The sequence below is a fragment of the Arvicanthis niloticus genome, chromosome 18 (assembly GCF_011762505.2).
Source record: "Arvicanthis niloticus isolate mArvNil1 chromosome 18, mArvNil1.pat.X, whole genome shotgun sequence".
In the NCBI taxonomy this organism is placed as follows: Eukaryota; Metazoa; Chordata; class Mammalia; order Rodentia; family Muridae; genus Arvicanthis; species Arvicanthis niloticus.
The window spans coordinates 25976072-25998298 of NC_047675.1; the positions used below are offsets into that span (position 1 = coordinate 25976072).

The 22227-nt window shown below is 33.8% G+C and overlaps 1 protein-coding gene across 4 annotated transcripts in view; it reads right to left on the reverse strand.

The window, feature by feature from the left end:
* The window catches only part of Cdh8 (cadherin 8), a 367867-nt gene that overhangs the window by 72315 nt on the left and 273325 nt on the right, over nt 1-22227 (reverse strand). For all 4 annotated transcript variants that reach the window (XM_034522729.2, XM_076915701.1, XM_076915702.1 and 1 more), the window contains one exon: nt 744-865. In XM_034522729.2, coding sequence (XP_034378620.2) covers nt 744-865 — 122 coding nt within the window. The remainder of the gene's footprint in view (nt 1-743; nt 866-22227) is intronic.

Below are 22227 nucleotides of genomic sequence, written 5' to 3' on the forward strand. Positions count from 1 at the left end.
CCCTTCCTCCTTTGCTCCCTCCCTCCCTCCATTCTTCCCTCCCTCCTTACTTCCTTCCCTCCCTCACTTTCTCCCTCCCTCCCTCCATCCCTCCCCTCTTTCTTGCTTCTATCTTTAGATCTTTAGTGCATTTCTGTTTGTTCTGTTTTATAAATTTTTTTCTGTCTTTTATTTTTTTTCATCATTAATCTATGCAATATGATTCTTATCTCTACATATTTAAATGCCTTATGGGCATGTCTAAAAATTGATGTCTATATTATGTTTATCTTAACTTGCATATATGTGAACAGACACAAGTACCACTACATAGAGCTTTCTATAAACTACTGGTTTTCCACATTCCACATGTATGCACTAATCTTTTTTTAATTTAAAGCCAAAATTCATGCTTCCTATAAGCTATTTACTTGATTATTGCCAACTAATGCTTATTTCAAGCTTCTGCACTGTAAGACTATCCCCAGCAATCACCCATATGTGATATCTTTTAAGACAATGATTTGGCTTTGGGGTCATAGGAGAGCAGATCATTGCACTTTTATGAACCAATTTGTTCATAAGTAAGAAGAGAATTAACATCTGAAAAAGGCAAATATTCCCTTCTGTTACCATTTGGATGAGTTTCATGCCTGTGACTCTGTAAATCCAACCAATGCAAATGCACGCAGTAATGCAGGTTAATTAAATATGAGACAGTTGTATACAAACATATTCAGCATTAACAACATGGAGATATTTACTTGGCCGGGTTTTCCATTTTCACATAAAAATGCCTCATATTCGGATGCGAATTCAGGGGCGTTGTCATTGACATCCAGCACTTTTATAGCAACAGGCACTCGAGATATCTGACTGTGGTTCCCTATAGGAAGGAAAAAATAACATCAGAATTCAGGGTATTTCATTTGAACTTGTAGCTCTACTTTCCCTCTCTATGTGTCTTGTCACTTTCCTTCAAAAGGCCATTTTTATATGACAATTATGGAGTCTAAACTCAACATTGTGAGGTAGAAAAGCAAGTGCTTTAATAATATATATATATATATATATATATATATATATATATATAACAGCAACATAAATTTGTGTTTTAAACTCTATTCTTCTGGAGACTACCCCACAAATGACCATATATAAATGAGCTGAAAGAGATTTTGCTTATGAAGTAAGATGTATTTTATTTAAAACCCATTATGTACAGGAAAACAATGTAAACAACAGTGATTCAGCTGTTCATTGAAGAGGAAAAAATGCCCAGTACAAGCTATTACTCATTTGTTGAAGTTTGTATTTATTAAGATTAAGGCTACCAAGCAGGTGAAAGAGCAGAATTAAATCAAGCATGAAAAAGATAAAATTTGAGAAGAATCATAAACTTTGTAAATTTTTGTAAAAGTCGGTCTTGCTATATTTTTTTGATATGAGCAGCAGACTGAGTTATTTTACTGTTGTCATTTTCATAATTACTTTTAAATAAATAAGATTATGGTCTTCTAGTGTTTCTAGGTCAAGTCTCATAGTAAAGAATCTAATATGTAATTTGTATTCCTTAGATCTTTAAACTAAATATAAAACATATGTATACGTGTGTCTAAACATGCACACACACACATACATGCACACACAATCACACACACAATCACACACACAATCACACAATTTCCTTGATTCTTAAATGTATGGCTGGGTTAAGCAATGCTTATTTTTTAATAAGTATTAAATTGAATGTACTTCCATTCTGACTAATGTCGCAATCTTTGATCTGTTGTAAACTATACAGAATGTACTGGAAAGAGACAAGTATTTATTTGTGTTGCTGTGGCACTGAATATTTATAAGCTAGCAAAGTAGAAACACGTTTTGGGTTTTCAATATGAACAAAAAGGCATACAACTGATGTGACAAATTTCTGTTTTTGACAATTGATTAAGGACAAATCTTTAAAACCTTCCAATACTCATCATTTCAAAAGTGTAAGTCACTTCTAAATTACACAAGAAATGATTCCAGCCATCCCACAAATCTACAATTGCTTCCTAGCTGGCCCTTAAATTTTAAATGCATTTGAATTGAAGTAGCATGCTCTTAACATTCAGATATGATTTGAGGCTGGAGAGCTGACACTGGTCCCACGGAATTGCCTTCATGTAAGTTATGGAACACAACTTTCTGAAAATCAAGATGATATGCCACTCAGTACCTTCCAGGTTTTGCCCTTTTTATTTTGCTGTTTAATGTGTAATGAATTAATTTCTTCTCTCATAGAGGAAGCACGTAGCTCTCTAGCTTTGATGTAATGCAAATTTTAAAAACAGTATAACCCATGTCTCTAAGAGAAGGAACTGACATTTTATATTTTGTCTAGTCAACAAAACCATGCAAAGGTTACACTTTAAATGCAAAATGATTAGATCCTTAAAGGCTTCTATTGCTTTTCTAGTCTGATATGAGCTTAGAGTAGTTTGTGCACTATAAAGAAAACATTGTTTGCAGCAAAGTTTAGAGTCCATCTTTGCCTCTTTAGCCCCTAATTTGACTCATTTTCTTCCCAGGGAAATTAAAACCCAAGAATTTAATGTATTATTCATAAAATTATTTTAAGTCATATAATAGAAGAAATAACGCTTCTGACATGAGTATGTGGTGTGTGTTCAGATACACATTCTAGTTTTTGTGATTTCAAGTATCATCAGGATCATGTATATATCATGTTGCTCTAAAGAATATATTTTACACTGTTATAATATTATTATAATCTGTTTTGGTCTTTCATGTGAACCATTTTTATTGCCAAATATGAAGGACATATAGTATTTTCAGGAACCTAATTACTACCAAGTCCTCAAATGTTTCCATCCTTGTTGTATTCCTCTTGAGTTTGACTGATCTTTGAAGTTTGAATCCAGATATCATTCCAAATCTATCTAATGAATTCCATAACCTTTATTATTCCTAAAATTGCACATGTAATCTACAATCTTCCCTAAGAAGCTATACAATTTAAGTTCATTACTTTATGGTTCTATTTTATCACAGAAAATCTCGTTTAGTGAATTATATATTTTTTTAGATGCCATGTGTTCTGACAGCAAAGTACTGTTGGTTATTCATTTATTTTTATAATGTTGATTCATTTTTATCTTAGACCAATTCTTTTGTATATGAATAATTACACAAAATGCCTGTTAGACGTTTTTGTATTCAATCTAATGTCATTTATTACTAAGTGGTCATCGAAGACTAAATAAACTGTGTCAAATAGTGACTACAAAGTCTGTCACTATAGACTATAGAAGGTACATGGAGAGTTTATCCTTGTTCTTACACAGTGTCTTGACCCCTGACAGGGAAAAATGAGGAAAGCCACAGAGTGAGGTTCATTGAAACACCTATCAATATGGTAGTTGCTATTTCCCCTTTGTTGTATGAACACATCTTACATGCAAATATGTATACAAACATCTCCTTTTTAGTACTTAAAGTGATTATTATGAGGTTAAGAACTTCAGTTTCTGTCTTTTGTGTATGTATTGAGAACAAACATCTTATACATCTTGTGTATGTGATCTACTACTGATTTACATTAGAATTTCCCTTCTCATTTAGTATTTTAGCGTGCTTAGGTAAAGGTTTTCTTTAAGTAAACCTTTTCCACTGCACTGAAATTGACATTAATGCAGTGGAAACAGATGGTAGCCTCAACTGTCTTGTAAAAATAATGGAAATTTCAGTTAAACTAAGTACAATTTCAACTACTGAATGCCTTCATCCATTTCCTCTGTCGATTCCTTGGTCCTTCTAAGAATGAGTTGAAGCTACATTTCTTTTAAAGAGATTAACGTGTTTTATTTTCATTAATACTAAGTCATTGGCCTTGCAACATGGAGACATTCTACTGTTGCCAGAACCCTGAGCTAAGCATAAGAGTCCAATATTTATTGCAGATTTTCTGTTTCTTTTAATTTTTTTTGTTACTTATTTCTCCTTATAAGATACTTTCACAGAGTCCATATAGTCTGTGGCAAAGTCTGACCCATGTCTGCACCTGTGTTTTCAGAGGAGTGTTCTGCTGTTCTTATGTTATACATTCACTCAAGATGAACTAGAAACCTTATCTTCTGTAGAAAAGGTCTTAAAATCTACACTAATCATCACCATCATCATCCCTGTCTCACATTCCTTCTGCCTATTGAACTCATAAGAAGGGTTAAACTGTGTCAAGACATCGATTTGTTTGATAGTTCTAGTTTGTCCAGATGTGTGGTTAGATTTAAGGCACAGTGAAGGAACTTAAAATGAGCACATCCTATATGCTAAAGTCGTTACATGTGATAGAAACTTTATTACTGATGTGATAGTGACAGGTTTCCAGTTTGGGTTCTAAACATCTTGTTTTAATTTTCATGATTCAATCTAAAACATAGTCTCTTTCCTAAAGATATAGTTATATTTATACTCCACTTCTATCATAGAATCAGTGAGATGAAATTGATTTAGCCATATGTACTTTAAATTCATTCTTCAAGATTTCTTATAATATAAATTTAGGACATTTAAAATAGTGTAGTACTTTTATGAGAATTTTGTTAACTTTTTTTCTTATTTATTTAGTTAATTAATTTATTCTTCATTGTTCTGTTTATTTATTCACTATAGTATTATATGTGTATTTCCATATGCTGAGGTAAATATTTGACATTTAATAGGTTCATATTATGTTGGCTTATTTATAATTTTCTTAATCATATTTACTATTATTTACTAACAGTATTAGTTACTTAGAAAAAGATTTTTTAAATTTCTTTAAATAATCATCTAATATCAGTCTTGGTAAAGAGGTAGATAGTCTCTCCTATTTTGAGTCTTAAGCACAGAAAATAAATGTCTACAGTTCATTCTCTCATCCCCAGACCAGTAGTAGTGGGGCCTAAGAGTAGAAATCTTGGGTCTAAATCAAGAAGTGTTGTTGTCTAAACTACTTCTTATGGAATGATTTTCTATATTAGATTTCATTATTTAAAATCATCAAAAATAATACTGAAAAAATGAGAAAATTAGTAAAACAAGCAAACATGAAACAACTGTTCCATCTACACTGAACATTCCCCAAATGTTACTTTTGTCCCTAGTAGATGCCTGCACATGATTTAAATTACAACTTAAAATTTTCAGTACAAATTTCTCACTTAAGTACTAAAGAGTCATTTTTTGTCCAAACTGGTGAAATGATAAGAGCTCGAAATTTAAAGCTATTATGGAGTAATAAAATTAATTAGATATGCTTCTGAGGAAATTATTCATGCCCTCTGTGACTGGACCCAAAATGTTTGCCTTTCATCTGATACATAAGCATTAAATATAAAGATATTATAATTAGAAACTTGATTAACATTTATTAAATATTCATTTTCTAAACACAAGAGATGGGACAAAGAGGTCTGTAAGGAAAAGACCCTATCCAAATGGCCACAAAAATCAGGCTAATTTTTAAAATAAGGAGCATAGAACCAAAGCCTAAAATAGTACCTTATCTAAGCAAATTCCTGAGGTCTACTTGAAAAGTTATAGTTACTTTCAGTCACCTCTCTGTCCCATAGCCTCCTCATAAATTGACAATCAACTTTTCATTTCCATAAGCATAGGTAATGGAATATTGCCAAGTGTGAATTACTTGAGAATTTGCTTTTAACTTGTTCAGTGAGCTTATATGTTTGCAGCATTGACTGAAACAAACATATTTGTCTTTGTAGACTATAAGAAGAAAAACACAATTTGACCAGTTTAGAGATGCTATTGGGACCAAAAAAATAAAAAATAAAAATAAAAAATCTTGATTCTTCTATAAGTACAGGGATAAAAACCATGAATTATAAATTATACTCAAAGAGGGAATGCAAAATAATAATTCATAAAAGAAAAATGCATGCCAGTAGTAATGGAAATTCACAAAAGAAGATGTGATATGAATATATGATAGAAAAGATGGCAACTTAGGAAGTTTAAAATAAAATTTCTGGGAATGGAAAGATCTTCAAAAATGATTTCAAAGCTACATTCACTCTAGTGACTAAAGGCAGACATTTAGAAATAAGTTTGGGGTTGGGGGGCTCTAGAATATACTGGAGACCTGGGAGGTGAGATATTCTCCAGACTCAAAGGGAGGGAACTTAGATGAAATGCCCTACAGTGGAGAGAGGGAATACTTGTAGAGTCTACTTCCAGAAGAAAGCCAGGAAGTAATTTGGAGAGATGGGGTTGAGATACCTCAGTCAAAAAATCTGACACAGAATTTTTCCTGACTACAAAAACTGTGGGGACAAAATTGGAGAAGAGACTGAGGGAAAAGAGGTACAGTGACAGGCCCAACTTGGGATCCATCTGAAGGAAAGGCTCCAAGGCTTCAAGCACACTGATGCTATAGTATGTTTACAGATAGGAACCTAGCATGGCTGTCTTCTGAGAGATCCAAGAAGCAGTTGACGGAAACAGATGCAGATACTTACAACCAACCAATGGACTGAAGTCAGGGACCCCTGTGGTTGAATAGGAAAAGGTTGGAAGAAGCTGAGAAGGGAAACACCATGGGAAGACCAGAGGTCTGAACTGACCAGAACCCCTGATATATTTTAGACACTGAGTCACCAACCAGGCAGCATAGCCTAACTGTGCTGAAGCCCCCAACACATACACAGCAGAGGACCGCCTCATTTGGCCTCAATAAGAGAAGATGTGCCTAACCTTGGAGCGACTTGAAGCCCCAGGGAGTGAGGAGGCCTGGTAGGAGTGGAGGTGGGACATTCTCTTGGATACAGGGGGAGGAAGAATGGGATGGGGAACTATTATAAATTCTAATAGTTTATTATGGTATTTTAAAAGAGTATTAATAACGAATCACTCCATTTCGTCCATGAAACCCAAGCCTGTCAACATAATACTTTCAAATTAAATTAGAGTTTATTTGAATGGACATTAGCATCTCAGGAAGAAAACCTTTATACATAGCTATTCTATTAACCAAGTTATTTCCTCATAAGAAGAGAAAGGTTTTTTTTTTTTTTAACTCGGCAAGTTGAAGATTTTAATATGTTTGAAAATTTCTTCCACTCTAAAAAAAATTAATTTTAATGACATGACATCTTATGTGACTCATCCCTGACTCCTCTCTGAATTTCATGACTTCCAAAGCCATGATTTCAGCCTAATCTCTTTTTACATGCCAAATATAAGATGATTTCTTCTCTTATATATTGCATGTATCTTAAGTGAGTCTGGAGATATTAGAATCATATACAAGCAGGTATCAGGTCAACTGCACTGATTTCTATGTATCTCTAATCAGTTTGCCAGTTTCCTCCTCTTCTCTACAGTGTTGACATCTTGAAACGCTGACAGGTAAATTTAAGGCAGGAAAGTCCTTGTCCCGTGAGAAAGAGATTTGGAGCCATTGCACTTTGAACTTCAAAGAGTATGTTTCTTTTTAAAAGGAAAAAATTTTAAGTTTTAATATGTTTATTTGTTTGTATATATTTATTTGTGTGCATGTGTTTGTGTGTATGCATGTGTATACACAGATGTATGTGTGTGTGTGTGTGTGTGTGTGTGTGTGTGTGTTCAGTGACTGTGTACATATGTAGTGCAGAGAACACATTAAGCATCATGTTTTATCTTTACAAATCAAGTAGAGTTAAGGCAGGGTTTTTCCATGAACCTGCATTTTAATGTATTCTTTTGGACTAAACTTGAAAAAAATCGAGGCCCAGAAATATTTCTATCTCTGTCCTATCAGAGCTAATGTTTCAGGTTCACATAGGTACCAACATGATGGCCGATTATATAAGTGATAATTATATACTTCATACTTGAAGACTATGCAGCAAATCATCTTAACCACTGAGGCATCTTCACATACCTGACGTCTTATTAATTGTATATAAATCTTTAAAATTTACCCTCTAAATGAAAATGCTATGGAAGGAATTTTATACATGACAAATTGGTACTAATGATTGTAAATATACGCTGTCCATTTATTTTCTTTCTCTATGCATTGCAAAATATCACCTACTTTTAAATACTTAAATATGTTTACAAATCTGTTCTCATTATTATATATTCTGTGAATACAAATGTCTTTTGGGGCATGAAAATATGTGCATGCATGCTCTTGTTGCTTGTTTATTTGATATGAATTGTTTGTTTCTCAATGTTATTGCTGAATCTGTAAATCAAAAGTATCAAGTACTTACTTCTTTAACATCCTTAAATATTTGCCTGCATTTAACTTACACACACCTTATTTCTCTGTGGTACAAAAGGGAAGAAACTTAAAATGTGTGTAGGGTTTGTTACAATCTATTTTCATTTCAAAACTTCTGAGACTCCTGAGTAAACATCTCTAAATCTGCTATGCAAAATGAATTTCATTAATTTTTAACCACAAAATTTTATGTTTTCTTCATTTTTAAGTTTAGTGGAAGTAAATAATTGAAGATAGTTTTTGATGCAATTCTATTTCAGTTTCTTAGACATTGGAATAATGATGCTGAGGAGTTAAAAGTTTCAGGAGATTGATGGACACAGTTTTCTAACATTTGCTTTAACTACTCATTCAGTTCCGGTTTTCAGAAATGTTTCTAAACCGTGCAAAGACAAGCAAGTGCACTAACTTTATTAGAAAAAAATATGAGCACTAGAAATGACATAATAGGCATTGAGTGATCTGTCATATGTCATCTCTTGGATTTTTATAAAAATAATTTGAATACCGATGAAAGTTAGGAAGAGAGGCAGAAGACTGATATATGAAAGCCAAGTACACAGAGGCTATGGTTATGTTTTATAGCAAGATGTAAGCATAATTGGTTTATACAAATTATTGTAACCTAGCAAATCCTAAGCATCTAGTATGCCAAAGAGTGTATTGTGTGTACTATCAGCTTGCTCAAACTGATTCGAGTCAGGAATCAGCAAATCTAAAATATGGATCCAGAAGAAAATGACAAACAAGAAATTTTATTTGTTTTCATAAACATTTTATTCTTTTCTTTTGTCCTAAATTACATATGCTTTTAGTATCTTTTTAGATGGTCAATTTTTATTGTCAATTGGATTGTCATCTCTGGCTATTTGCCATTTATTATATATATATATATATATATATATATATATATATATATATATATATATATGTTTAACTGAGGGAAATAAACCCATCCTGGATATGGATATCCTGTGGGCTAAGATTCCAGACTGAATAATAAGAACAAAAGAAGAAAGCAAGCTCAACACAAAAATCACACCCTCTCCCTTTTTCCATCTCAACTACTCAGATGTAAAAAAAGGAGCTCTAAGTTCCTGTCATACCATCTCCACTATAATCTGAAAAATGGGAAATAAAATAAAAAAATTTTCCCTGTTAACTAGCCTCATGTAAAGTTGGAACTCAGGAAGGAGAAATTGAAAATTCATTCACCAATTGTTTAATGTTTATCACTTTCTTAAAAAGTGACTAAAATTTTAGTACAGCTTAAAACGTATAGATAAAATCCAATATAATTGAAATAGTGTTAGAAATCTTATATTTTCATTTTTTGTATAAACAATCAACATTTAAAAAACATATACTATGTTGAAATTATTTTCTCTTTTAATAATTTAATTATTTTATACAACCATTCAATATCTAGATTTTCTTTGTTTTATGTAAGTAGGCTTATCTTTTCTATTTTGATACCATGCACTTAGTTTTTTACGACATAACTGAATTTTTAAATTTTGTTTTATTTTTGTTTAGCTATTATAAGTAGCATCTTTAATTTTGAATATTGGTAGCACAGAAATTTATTTTTATAACAAGTAACAATCTTGCAAATGTCACTATTACAGTAGTAGGGACAGTTTCTTTCTAATGCACTCAGTCATGACTTATATGGGCACTGACAATAGTCCCCTTTTCCAAATCGATGGGCTTATTAAACTTGCTTTCTATGAGGTTCAGAAAGATTTCCATATTTCACTATTATGCTTGATATTTAATCCCTGTGATTTTTTGTGGCAGCAATTAATCAGAGTAAGTTTTCTTTCCTTTGCTGTATACCACTTTTACCTTGAGCTAGATTAAATATCTATCTTCCTGTGTATCTGTTGAAATTGTCTATATACTTTTATTTGTTTTATGAATATCTAATTTGTACCATTAGGCTTCTTATTTTATTTTATAAATTAAACCCATAGTCTTTGAGTGAAATTTTACTTTTGGTTATTGGTGATAATGATTTTATTTGTTGATATGCTACAATTGTGCATATTAAATAAAGGCTGTTGAGTTTAGATTCTGTCATGATTTGAATATAGTTACAAGATAAGACTAGACTGGTATGATGTATAGGATAAAAATATTTTATTTTTTTTTAATTTTTCTTTGTTTTATATTCACATATGTGTATGTGTGTGTCTGTTTATGTTTTAAATTTTTCCTCACTTAAAACTGCAAAAGTTATGTTTTCAAGGCTTACTGTATGCCATAAGCATTTGGAAAGTTATTTGTATTTATGATGGTATTGGAATTATTTCAAATAAATAATGACCATGGGTGTGTTTGGGTGTTATGGTTGCAGAGCAGTTGAATTTCACTATCTACAAACATCATTAACATGCTATTTAACATATAATATTAGAAACATTTACCATTTAAATGTCTCTCAATAGGTTTTATTTACATTATTCATAAATATCATTATTCACAAAAGCCAACAGGTGTTAGCTTTGTTAAATTTCAGTATTGTGCACTTGTTTCTCATTTCATTATTTTCTATCATATTTATTTTCACATTCCTACAGTATTGTCTTCTGTTTATTTTCAGTCTCTGTGAAATAGACACTTAGATAATTGACTTCCACAATTTATTCTTCCATGATATGGACACATAAAGGACCTTTCCCATCAGATGATATGTTTTTGCATCTCACATGGTTAGTCATATTGTTATTTTGGTATTCTTGATTTTTATGTATCTTAATTTACTTTTGTATTGTATTCTGTTTTCCAAAGGATAGTCAGAAGTTCACAGCTTAATTTGCAAAACTAAGAATAGTATTTTTCAATTATTTTGTTTATGGTAAGTAGCTGTTTCTGCATGTGTTGTAACATGATACATGGGCCATTTTAGAAGTATTTTGATAAAATGTTTTAGATACATGTGTAAAGAATTTTCCCAAAAGGACATGCAGGCTAAGAATTGTTCCAAAAGGACATGCATGGTATGTACTCACTGATAAGTGGCTATAAGCCAAAAAGTTTAGAATACCCATGATACAACTCACAGACTATAAGATGCTTCACCAGTAGGATGGCTCAAGTATAGATACCTGAAACCCACTTAGAAGGGGAACAAAATAATCACAGGAGGCAGAGGAAGGGAGGAAACTGAGTGGGAGAAGGGAAGGGTTAGAGAAAAGGAGGAGCAGAAGCAGGTATGAGGAGAGACAGGAAGGATGCCCAGGGGGCCAGAAAAATGAATCAAAATATGAAGCAGTGTGGGTTAGGGGAGAGGGGGAACTTCTAGAAAGTTCCAGAGACCTGGGATGTGAGAGGCTACCATGACTCAATGGGGACGACATTAGCCAAAATGCCCACAATGGGTAGATGCAACCAGAAGAGACTACCTTCAGTAGATAGTCATGTCTGCCACTTAAGGCAGGGAGCCACTCACCCATCTTCAAAATTTTAACTCATATTTGTTCCTGTATAACAGAAATGCAGGAAAGAAAGGCCAGCCCAACTTGGGATTCATTCCATGTATGCACACCAAATCCTGACTCTATTACTGAAACCATAATGTATGTGCAGACAGGAGTCCCACATGGCTGTCCTCTGAGAAGTTCTACCAGCAACTGACTGAGACAAATATAGATACTTACAGCCAACCATTGGATTGAGGTCGGGGACCAATATGGAAGAGTTAGAGAAGGACTAAAGGAGCTGAAGAGGATATCAACTCCATAGGAAGATCAACAGTGTCAACTAACCTGGATGTCTCAGAGCTCCCAAAGAGTAAATCAGAAACTAAGGAGCATACAAGGGCTGGTTCATTGCACGGGCACATGTGTTGCAGAGGACTACCTTGTATGGACTTAGTGGGAGAGGATGCGCTTAACTCTGTGGAAACGTAATGTCCCAAGGAAAAGGGATGTTGGTGGGTGTGAGGAAGGGGTGGGTAGACAGGTGGCAGAGCATCATCTCAGAAGTAGGTGAACAGGGGATGGGATAAAGAACTCAGTGGGACTGGGAAGTGGGGCAACTTTTGGAATTTAAATAAATAAATAAATAAGATAAAATAATTAAACACACACACACAAACACACAACGAATTGTCAAGAAGCTTAAAGAGTCAGATGCAGATATTTGCACCCAACCAATAGACAGAAGCTGCTAACCCCTGAATTACAGAAAAGCTAAAAGAAGCTGAAAAGGAGGGCAATTCTGTAGGAGGACTAGATGTCTCAATTAATCTGGACCCCCGAGATCTCTCAAACACTGGGCAACCAAAAAGGCAGCATATACCAGCTGATATGAGGCCCCCAACACATATACAGCAGAGGACTGCTTGGTCTGTTTTCAATCAGAGATGATGCACCTAACCCTCAAGAGACTGGAGGCCCCAGAGAGGTTAGAAGTCAGGTGGGGTGGGTGTGGGGGTGGGGGTGGAAACAGCCTCTTGGAGACAAGGGGTGGGTTAGAGGTATGGAATGTGAAACAGTCAGAGGGTGGATAGGGTGGAATAAAATCTGGATTGTAAAAATAAATAAATAAATAAATAAATAAATAAATAAATAAATAATTGTCTTTTCATGTTTTAGTGACAAATTTTACACATTTAACTGGATAAATGTAATAACTGTGATGTTCTAATGTTTTCTACCTTAGTATATTTATGAACATCTTCCAAAAGAAGAGTTACTAGGTTCATCTAAAATTTGATTTTTCTTATTGATCACTGTGTCTCTAATAATTCTTAATTCTGCGCATGGGAAATCCATTTTAGGTGAATACAACTTCAATAGTATTGTTCTGTCTCAGTGAGTTTAGGCATTTGTCATTATGAAACTTTTCCTTGTATTATAGTACTATTTCTTTCTCCCCAGTTGACTGTTGTACTAATATTTTTCTGTTTGTCTGAATTGGTATATGTTTTGTATTCATTTTAATCCTTATGTGTACTTTTTATTTAACATCCATATCTGAATAAAAGTGAGGCTTACATATTCTTTATAAAATCTCACATGACAATTTGTCTACTAGACAAATTTATAGCAGCCTATTTATAGCAATGGGATGGTTTTACATGGCTTCAGTGTAGGTATGTTTGAATTTCATATTGTATTTCAATTTTCTAAGACTTTTCTCATCAGCCTTTTTATAATACCCCCACTGTTGTACAGCTGTTTCCTCCATATTGGAGCATTCCTTTCTGGAAGGAGGCAGTCCTGTAAAATCAGGGAAGTGAGTCAGACTTAGAAAGTTCTTTAAGTTCTAAAAGTTACAGTATCTTCTTCAAGGTTGCACAAGCAGCAACACTTGCTAAGGAGATTCTCTCAGTCCAGCTGCTGCCTACCAGTCATTCAGGGAGTTTCAGTGATATAGCATCTTGGAGTCAACATTTAGACTGTATTTTTCAGTGATTGAGTTGCCTCTAAGCCATCCATGCTCCTATCAGCTTATCCTCATCTATTATTCCACAAGTCATCTCAATAAACTCACTTGTTTGGTAAGCTGTTTGTTGGTTTGGGGGTTGGTTTTGGTCAATCTCAGTTTTCTAGGAAGAATGAACATTTGTTTTTCTTTCTTTCCAGGAGCAGTCATAAAACATCTTGTATCAATTTTTTTTCTGATCAAATGGTTTTTATTATTTCATTTGTTCACTATAATTGTAAAATAAGTATATTAATATTATTCTAGAAAACTGCTAAATATAATGTAGATAGATAGACTGATAGATTATAGATATATCTCTTATAGAGCACATTTTATAAGGCTTCAAACATTTTATGTGCATTGCAAGAATGTTGGCAAAGCATTAATTGTTTACAACAATTTGTTACACCCTTCTTTTTCCTGTGTCATTGTTATTATGTATGTTAATTCTACATCTAATTTACATCTAATACATGACATTCTGAAGGGAATAAACAGCGCTAAATTTAGGGCTCATTTCAATGTGTTTGCCTTTCTCTGCTTTTTCATTCCTTAAATGCTAGCTTCTTACAAGTATCTTTGTCTTCTAATTTTATAGTTGATCACATCCAGAGAGCTTGTTAGACATAAGCCACCAGCATAGTTATTAGAAAAAAATCATAACCTATCCTTTTAACTTTAGTGCATAATAAGTTCATAATTTTCTTAAGAAGATGAAACTGTAAATTGTCCTGTCCTTGCGGACCAACTGACAAAAAACTGCTATAAAATAATTCTAATGCTCAGTGAATCTAAGGAACACTGTAAGAAGTGCCTTTCAGGGTCCAGGGGTCATCATTTAGGCTGTGTTATATTTAGTTGATGCTCTAAAAGGCCATACTTATCTCTTGAGACTATCCTTCCCTGCTTGAACTACAGTAAATTCTATATTCCTGAGCCAGTAGAACAAGATATATGCAGCATATTGATTTAAATAAACACACATAATTCAACATAAATGATTAGCAGAGATGGCCGAGATAACTGCAGTGCAAGCCACTACTTCAGCAACATGTGCATAACAACAAAATGGATTCTGTTGATTTATTACCAGATGGTTATGTCGAATGGATTGAATATAACTAAATGTAAACATAGATATATATGCAGATATCTTTGTACAGCAGTTCGTCCTCCAAGCCATCTGTTTATGTATATTAAAAAGAAGCCAAAATAGAATACTGTATATCTTTGTCATGCAATTTAAAATGAAACACTGAGTAAAATATGCAAAGCTGTAAGTAATGGAAAGTACTTTTTAATATATATATATAGTTAATAAGAAAATGTCTACAGATCATGATAATGTTTTCTTTAGAATGTTTGTGTTTATTTCCAGAACATTTTAGTTGTGTCTAAAATGCAGATGTTAGCTGCATGTGCCTTACCTAGCTTATTGAAGAACAGTTACTGAACTAACCTTGAACCAGCATCCCTGCTTCCTGACCTGCTTGAGTTTCAGTCCTGCCTTCCTTTGGTGATGAGCAGCATTGTGGAAATGTAAACTGAATAAACCCTTTCCTCTCCAACTTACTTCTTGATCATGATGTTTGTACATGAATAGAACCCCTAACTACACTGGTACCTGCACAGGGTATTCCTGTGACAACCTGACCATGTTTTGTGGAGGACTGTGGAAGGACTTTGGAGCCTCGAGCTAGAGGAGCCATCGGGATGTTAAGAGCTCTGTGGGATGTTCTATAGGAGCTTGGAAGATAATGTTGAGAACAGTGCAGAAGATGCAGGCCTGGCTGTGGAATTTCAGAGGGAAGATCAAAGACTCTTATCAGGGCTGTTGCTATTTTGATTGTGAAGATTCTGTAGTTTTGGTAAGCTGGGGTTGAAGAATCAGCTGTGATTAACAAGATATCAGAATGACTAAAGCAAATCCTTTGTATTACTGGGACTACTGATGCTGATTAGCTGGAGCTAAGAAATTACCCAAGGTTGTACCTCGTGCTTCAGCGGGACTTAGTAATGTGTAAGAGTAACCCAGATGGTACTGGTTTTGAAGGCATGAAGGGCTCAGGAAGAGCATCTGAGGCTCAGCACTGTGAGATGCCATGGAAGGCCACTGGGAATGGTGCAGCCTCAGTTTCAGTTGGCTGCTCAAGCTCAGGACTGGAGGGTCATGCAAAGGATTTGAGGCCTGGCACCATAAAGAGAGCCTATGAAAGGCTATTGGTGAAGCCTAGTTGTAGCAGAAGACTCCAGTGTATTTTAGATGCCAGTACCATGGGATGATCACCAAGAAGAGCAGCAGAAGTGGCGTGGATCAACTTGAGCTTAGAGTGCTACAGAGGGCAGAGCTGAAGAAGTGATGCAAGCTTTTGGAGGAGCCCAGAAGATCATGACCGGATTCCAGACAGTAGACAGTTAAAAGTTTGATTTTGCTTTTGATTGTGACTGTTCCCTGATATTTTTCTCTCTTGAAGTAAGAAAGTATTTAAGTGGAGACCACAGTTAAGAGACTTTGAATTGTAAAAAGACTTTGCATTTTAAAAAAGATTGGATATTTTAAAGGGATTGAAATTTTAATATGTAAGAATCTGTGAAGACTATGGGATATTTAATGTTATTTAGATCATGGGGATGAATAAGAAAGTAAAGTTTGAGGCTCAATAGAGGTGTGTTTTTGTGTCAAGTTGACAAAAGGTCAATTGTACTGGCTGGTTTTGTGTGTCAACTTGACACAAGCTGGAGATATCACAGAGAAAGGGGCCTCCCTTGAAGAAATGCCTCCATGAGATCCAGCTGTAATGCATTTTCTCAATTTGTGATTAATGGTGGGAGGAACCATGATGGGTGGTGCCATCCCTGGTCTGGTAATCCTGGGTTCTATAAGAAAGCAAGCTGAGTAAGCCAGGGGAAGCAAGCCAGTAAGTAACATTCCTTCATGGCTTCTGCATCAGCTTCTGCTTGCTGACCTGCATGAGTTCCAGTCCTGACTTCCTTTGGTAATGAAGAGCAATGTGGAACTGTAAGCTGAATAAATCCATTCCTCCACAACTTGCTTCTTGGTCATTATGCTTGTGCATCGATAGAAACCCTGACTAAGACAATACCAATCCTGCAAATTTGTAATTGTTCCAACAGAAAGGATGAGAACACACATCACAACCAGTTCGTTTCCACACATTATGGAGATGACAGGAACGTAGACCATCATCAGACTCTTCCGTGTTATTTACAAAATAATGCCCAATATTAGCCAACCCTCTAAAACTGTCAAAGCTTCGTTCTTTTCCAGGATTTATGGAGGCTGTGGCATCTCTGTAAGTGATGCACTAAATGACTTAATTTCAAACAGTATGTCCAAGCAAAAAATGAAAAGTGATTTGTGACTCCTAATACACGAGCATTAAAGTAAGAATGAAAGGTACAATTCTAAGTTTAAATCTTCCTCCGAACACAGTGATGCTATGATTCTACTCATCAACTGACACCTTCCTTTATTAGTAATAAATTTATAGCCTATCAGAGTGTTTTCATTGTCATCAGTTTGTATTTGATACTGTGAGTTGCTCATTGGCCACATGCTTATCAATCATGTTTTTATTTCCATAAGAGTTCTGTGGAGAATTCAACATAATTATTCTCCTATAGAAATGATACTACTTGAAAGACATCTTTACTAAATTCTCCTAATTTATGATTTATTTATTTCATACCCACATTATACATGACTCAATGAAATCTAGAAGCCTTGTAAATCCTCTGATTCAAGCTATTATAGTTATATTTTAGGGACTATGACATTGAAGTATAGGGTAAAGTTGTAAAGAGAAGACTGTCCTCCAAAGTCCTATTTTCTCTTAGATAATAATACCAACTGATGTCCTGAGGTACAAGGCAACTTTCAGAATTATAATTTTCCACTGTCCCTTGTTTTATTTTGTACTGAGTTCTGAAATTTCTTCCTTATTTACCCACTTTCCTTCAAGATCCCTACACATTAGTGTCCCATTCTATAAGTATAGATTTCCCTTTAGCAATTTTCCCAAGAAACTAAAATGTGTCGTGTGAACATTTTTAAAAACAGATTTAGTATTTTACAGAGCAGAAAAAAAAATATAAAATTTAATGCCCATTCTGCATCAATTAAAGGAAGCATTTTCCAGGATGTCTTCTTGAGGGAAAGCAAGTCACCCTAAACAGTAGTAACCTTGACCCCTGATAGTTTGTCAAAGCAAAGTAAAATTGTGGGAGGGTAAAGGACATATGGTATAGCAAGACAGGTGTAGATTTTTAAAATTTTTTTTTATCAAAAGCAAACATTGCCTTTTAATATTAATATTAATGTTTTAACTAAATTAAATTTGAATTTGTAAGCCATATCTAAGGGTTGATTTCATAAAACAAAGGCAGTGGATTTCCATCACAATTATTTGCTCCATTACAATTCCAGGTCATATAATTACAGCTATACTCTGTTTTTCCTGTAAGTACTTTGGCTATTATTTACACTATGTTCTTCTAAAATTTTCCCCTTACCAACTTTTTTTATACAACTCTGATTGGTAGAGATGTGACCTCCCACAATGAATTACCAATTATAAAGCCCTCAAATTGAATACTGCCAGTGAGTTCACTGCATGATTTCTCATCCCTGATATTCATATTAACCTCTAATTAACTGCCTCAATGCAGCTCAGAATTTTATAATTTCAAATATTGCCTATGCAGGTACTTTTTTTTTTCAGAACTATATGAAAATAGAAGAAAAATCCCATAGTTTTTAATTTCTTTCACATAAACCTTCATTATAATTTCTTCTCAGGAAACTGTTGGAATTTGTTCAACACTAAAAAGATTAATTGCCTAATATATTAAGGCAATTAAACAAATCATTTCATCATTTGAATAACGATGAGTATAGTTTCAGAGCAAGAAAAAAAAGGTACACCAAAGAATCAAACAAAAGAAGAAGCTAATAATGATGGATGTGTTGTTTGTGGTTACTATATATTTGTCCAAATTACAGATAACAAAACAAATGCGAAGAGAAAGTATGTTACTTTTCTAGAGTCAGACAATTAATAAATACCCGCAAAATAGTGGCATCAGAATTAAAATATGTACAATTCTTAATTACATTAAAATCTTTTGCAGTTGTTGGGCATAACAAAGTTTGAATTGTAAATTCATAGTACATGAGAAGGAACTTTTTTATAAATCTGTCTACAAAGAAAATACCCTAATTTGTCACAATGTTTTTGAATGTCTCTATTAAACACAGAAGTGGATAGATTTTTTAAAATTAGGTAAAAGAGATATTAGACCCTTCAAAACTATTTCCTTTAAAGAAACAATGCCCAAAGTATCTCTAAGAAATACAACAGAAGATGATGGAGTACTTATGTCATAGTATATGGAGAAATAAAACTGATATTGGCATGGACGTTTCATACCTACTGTCTCACTTTCACAAATGCTATTGCTAGAGGATGTAATGATTAATCTTATACATCTGTGAACACCACAAGTCATAATAATAACCTGCCTGGTAAGATGCACCCACTGTTGCAATAGTGACACAAATATTATAGGAGTAACCCAACATTGTTTGATTGGATTTAAAGTCTGTTCCACAAGATGGAACCCATACCTTGCAGTTTCAAGGTCAAGAATCTGTGCTGGCACTGGCCATAGTCTTCAAGGGAGAACCTATTATTAACATTCTGCTAAGGGGACATAAGGTTAAACTGGCTTCCATCAGCTTATAATTATAGTCAGACAGTGTATCTCTTGAAGCTTATTGAAGAAGGTTCTCTTTCTGTAGATGGTGAGTAACCCAGTATTCAAGCTGTTTGAGTGGCAGAATGTCAGTGACTATAGTGGGCTCAAACATAAATGCATTATGTCCATTATATGCTCCTTCCTAAGGCCCAGGGCTTATTGCAGAAGAGGGTACACAAGACTGTATAAGCCACAGATTGTGCTACAAAACTACAAAGAAACAGGTTTTCACACACCATTTGATCATTTGTTAAAACATATCTAGTAATATATAATACAATATTGCAGATTACATATTGGAAATGAAGGGGGTTTTAAACAGTGTAATATACAGTTTATGTTCCCAGTCTATCATCTGTGTAAAAAGAATGGAAGACAATTATAATTGTTAATTATTTCACACTTGGCTTTCTCAACTTCTTGTGATTGTTGAGATCTATTTGTCTTCCAGAAGGAGTTATAACTTCATTTGGACATCAAAGGAAAAGCAATATTTTGGAATGCAAATATGTAGTAGGTCACCTTTAGAAATGAAAATAAAAACCAAAACCTCAATCAACCAACCAACAAGCAAACAAAACCAAGCTTAATGTGTAACTGTGAAGAGGGCTGGATCTATAAGGCATGCCCACGAATCCTATATGTGAAACCAGCAATCAGGCAGAACACATACAACATAGTTTAGTTTGGTAAATATTTTCTAGCCTTTTACTTTTTAATGTTTTCCTTAAGCTTAAAATAAAACAAATATATGATACATATTTATAATTGGTATATTCAATGGATATTAGGTATTGAAATAAATAATTCCCCATTAAGCTATTTATTCATATATAGAATCCTTAAGGATTGCGTCACATACTGAATTTATCTTATCACTAAAAGTGATATTTAATAGATAGTTGGGGGAACACCCTTATAGAAGCAGGGGAAGGAGGGATGTGACAGGGTGTTTTCAGAGAAGAAATTATGAAAGGGAATAACATTTGAGATGTAAATAAAGAAAATATCTAATAAAAAATTTTTAAAAGACAGTATAAGTACAGATTTTATGATATAAATAGAGTTGAACCATTAAACATCAACTCATACTATATATTACACATTACAATTAAATCCAGTTAGTGGAGACAAAAGTGTGGTTATTACAGTAAGGAATTATTAAATAGTTAATGAATATGTGCTTTTAACAAAGGCACAGGTCAAGGGCCAACGTCTTAGAACCATAGGAATAGCAAAGTCTTCTTTGGGTGAGGCTTAGACAGATGGTTCCTGTGTGAAGGTTGAAAGTGTGTGCAGAAAATCCCTACTTTAGCTTGTTCATTCTGGATGTTGATGGTCCGAACACTAGTTCTCTGTAAGAGACTTCTAGTACTGAGATTATTTCAACCAGGTTTTTTTGTTCATTTATATAATAATACTGTCTCACTGTTTGCATGTATGTAATAACTCTGCATCTTTGTTCAGCTCTATGACTCCACCTTTCTGGTCAACGATATATCATATACACTTTGAGTTCCCAGGGTGAGGCAGCTTCTCCATTAGATAACCCCTCCCTACTGATCCCAGAAGCTTCTCCTCTCTCCTCTTTCTCTCTCTGTCTCTCTCTGTCTCTTCTCTCTGTCTCTGTGTCTGTCTGTCTTTCTCTCTGTCTCTGTCTGTCTCTCTGTCTCTCTGTCTGTCTGTCTCTCTCTCTCTCTCTCTCTCTCTCTCTCTCTCTCTCTCTCTCTGTATGCTTTCTTTATTTCCTCACTGCCATGTTAAACCAACTCTTGGAGCCCTCCAAGAACATAGGTTTATATAGTAACATATACAGTTTGTAAGGAACTTACTTACCACTATAGGTATTGTGCTGGCATGAGAGTAGGCGCTTTCATTTCATCCTCTGCCAGGTGTTGCAATGATAAAATTCTACCTACCTCTAACCTACATTTAGTTAATGACAATTAAATCCGTGAAATGTAACTATATTCAAGATGAAAACACCGAAGGAAGCATTTATACTGATTACAGGGAAGATAAATTTCTGGACCTTGCTGTAAGTATATAATTTGCATTCTTTCAAATTGTCATATATTTTGTAGAAACATCTTTAAATTTTCAAAATCAGTATGTAAATTTTTTTCATAAAGAAGAGTTGATAAATGCTTATAAATCTGTACATAAACTAAAATGTGATTAAATGATAGGCAAAAATATGGATGAATAGATGAGCATTTGGCTTATTTAATGAGTCATATAAAGAATGTTCCTTTCTTTCATGTATTTACTTTATGGAAAATAGTCTAATTTACAAAATTATGTCATAATGATAATATGAAGCAAATAAAACCTTTATCATTTTAAGAAAAGTTTGTGAAAGCTAGAATACATGTTCAAGATAAAATTTAATCTTGTAGACATTAAAAAGTATCGATCAAAAAATTCCAATGGTGTATTTGTCAATGTGTGAGCAATAATTGTAAACTACTTATCATTTCATTAGAAACTAAGATTAGCATATTTTAAATACTCAGAAGAAGATTAAATAAACTAGCACATTCAGAATTCTGGCATATGTACACATATACTGGTTATATACCAACATATAGCTCCATATATATGTGCACATATGTTTATATATCTATGGTGTGACATAGTTATAAGTTCTATATTACCACTTCCAGTTTAATATTTCAAAACAGCAGGAATAATATCACAAATAATTTTTATTTTGTGTAAAAATAAGTTTATATAAATTAAACTATCAATGA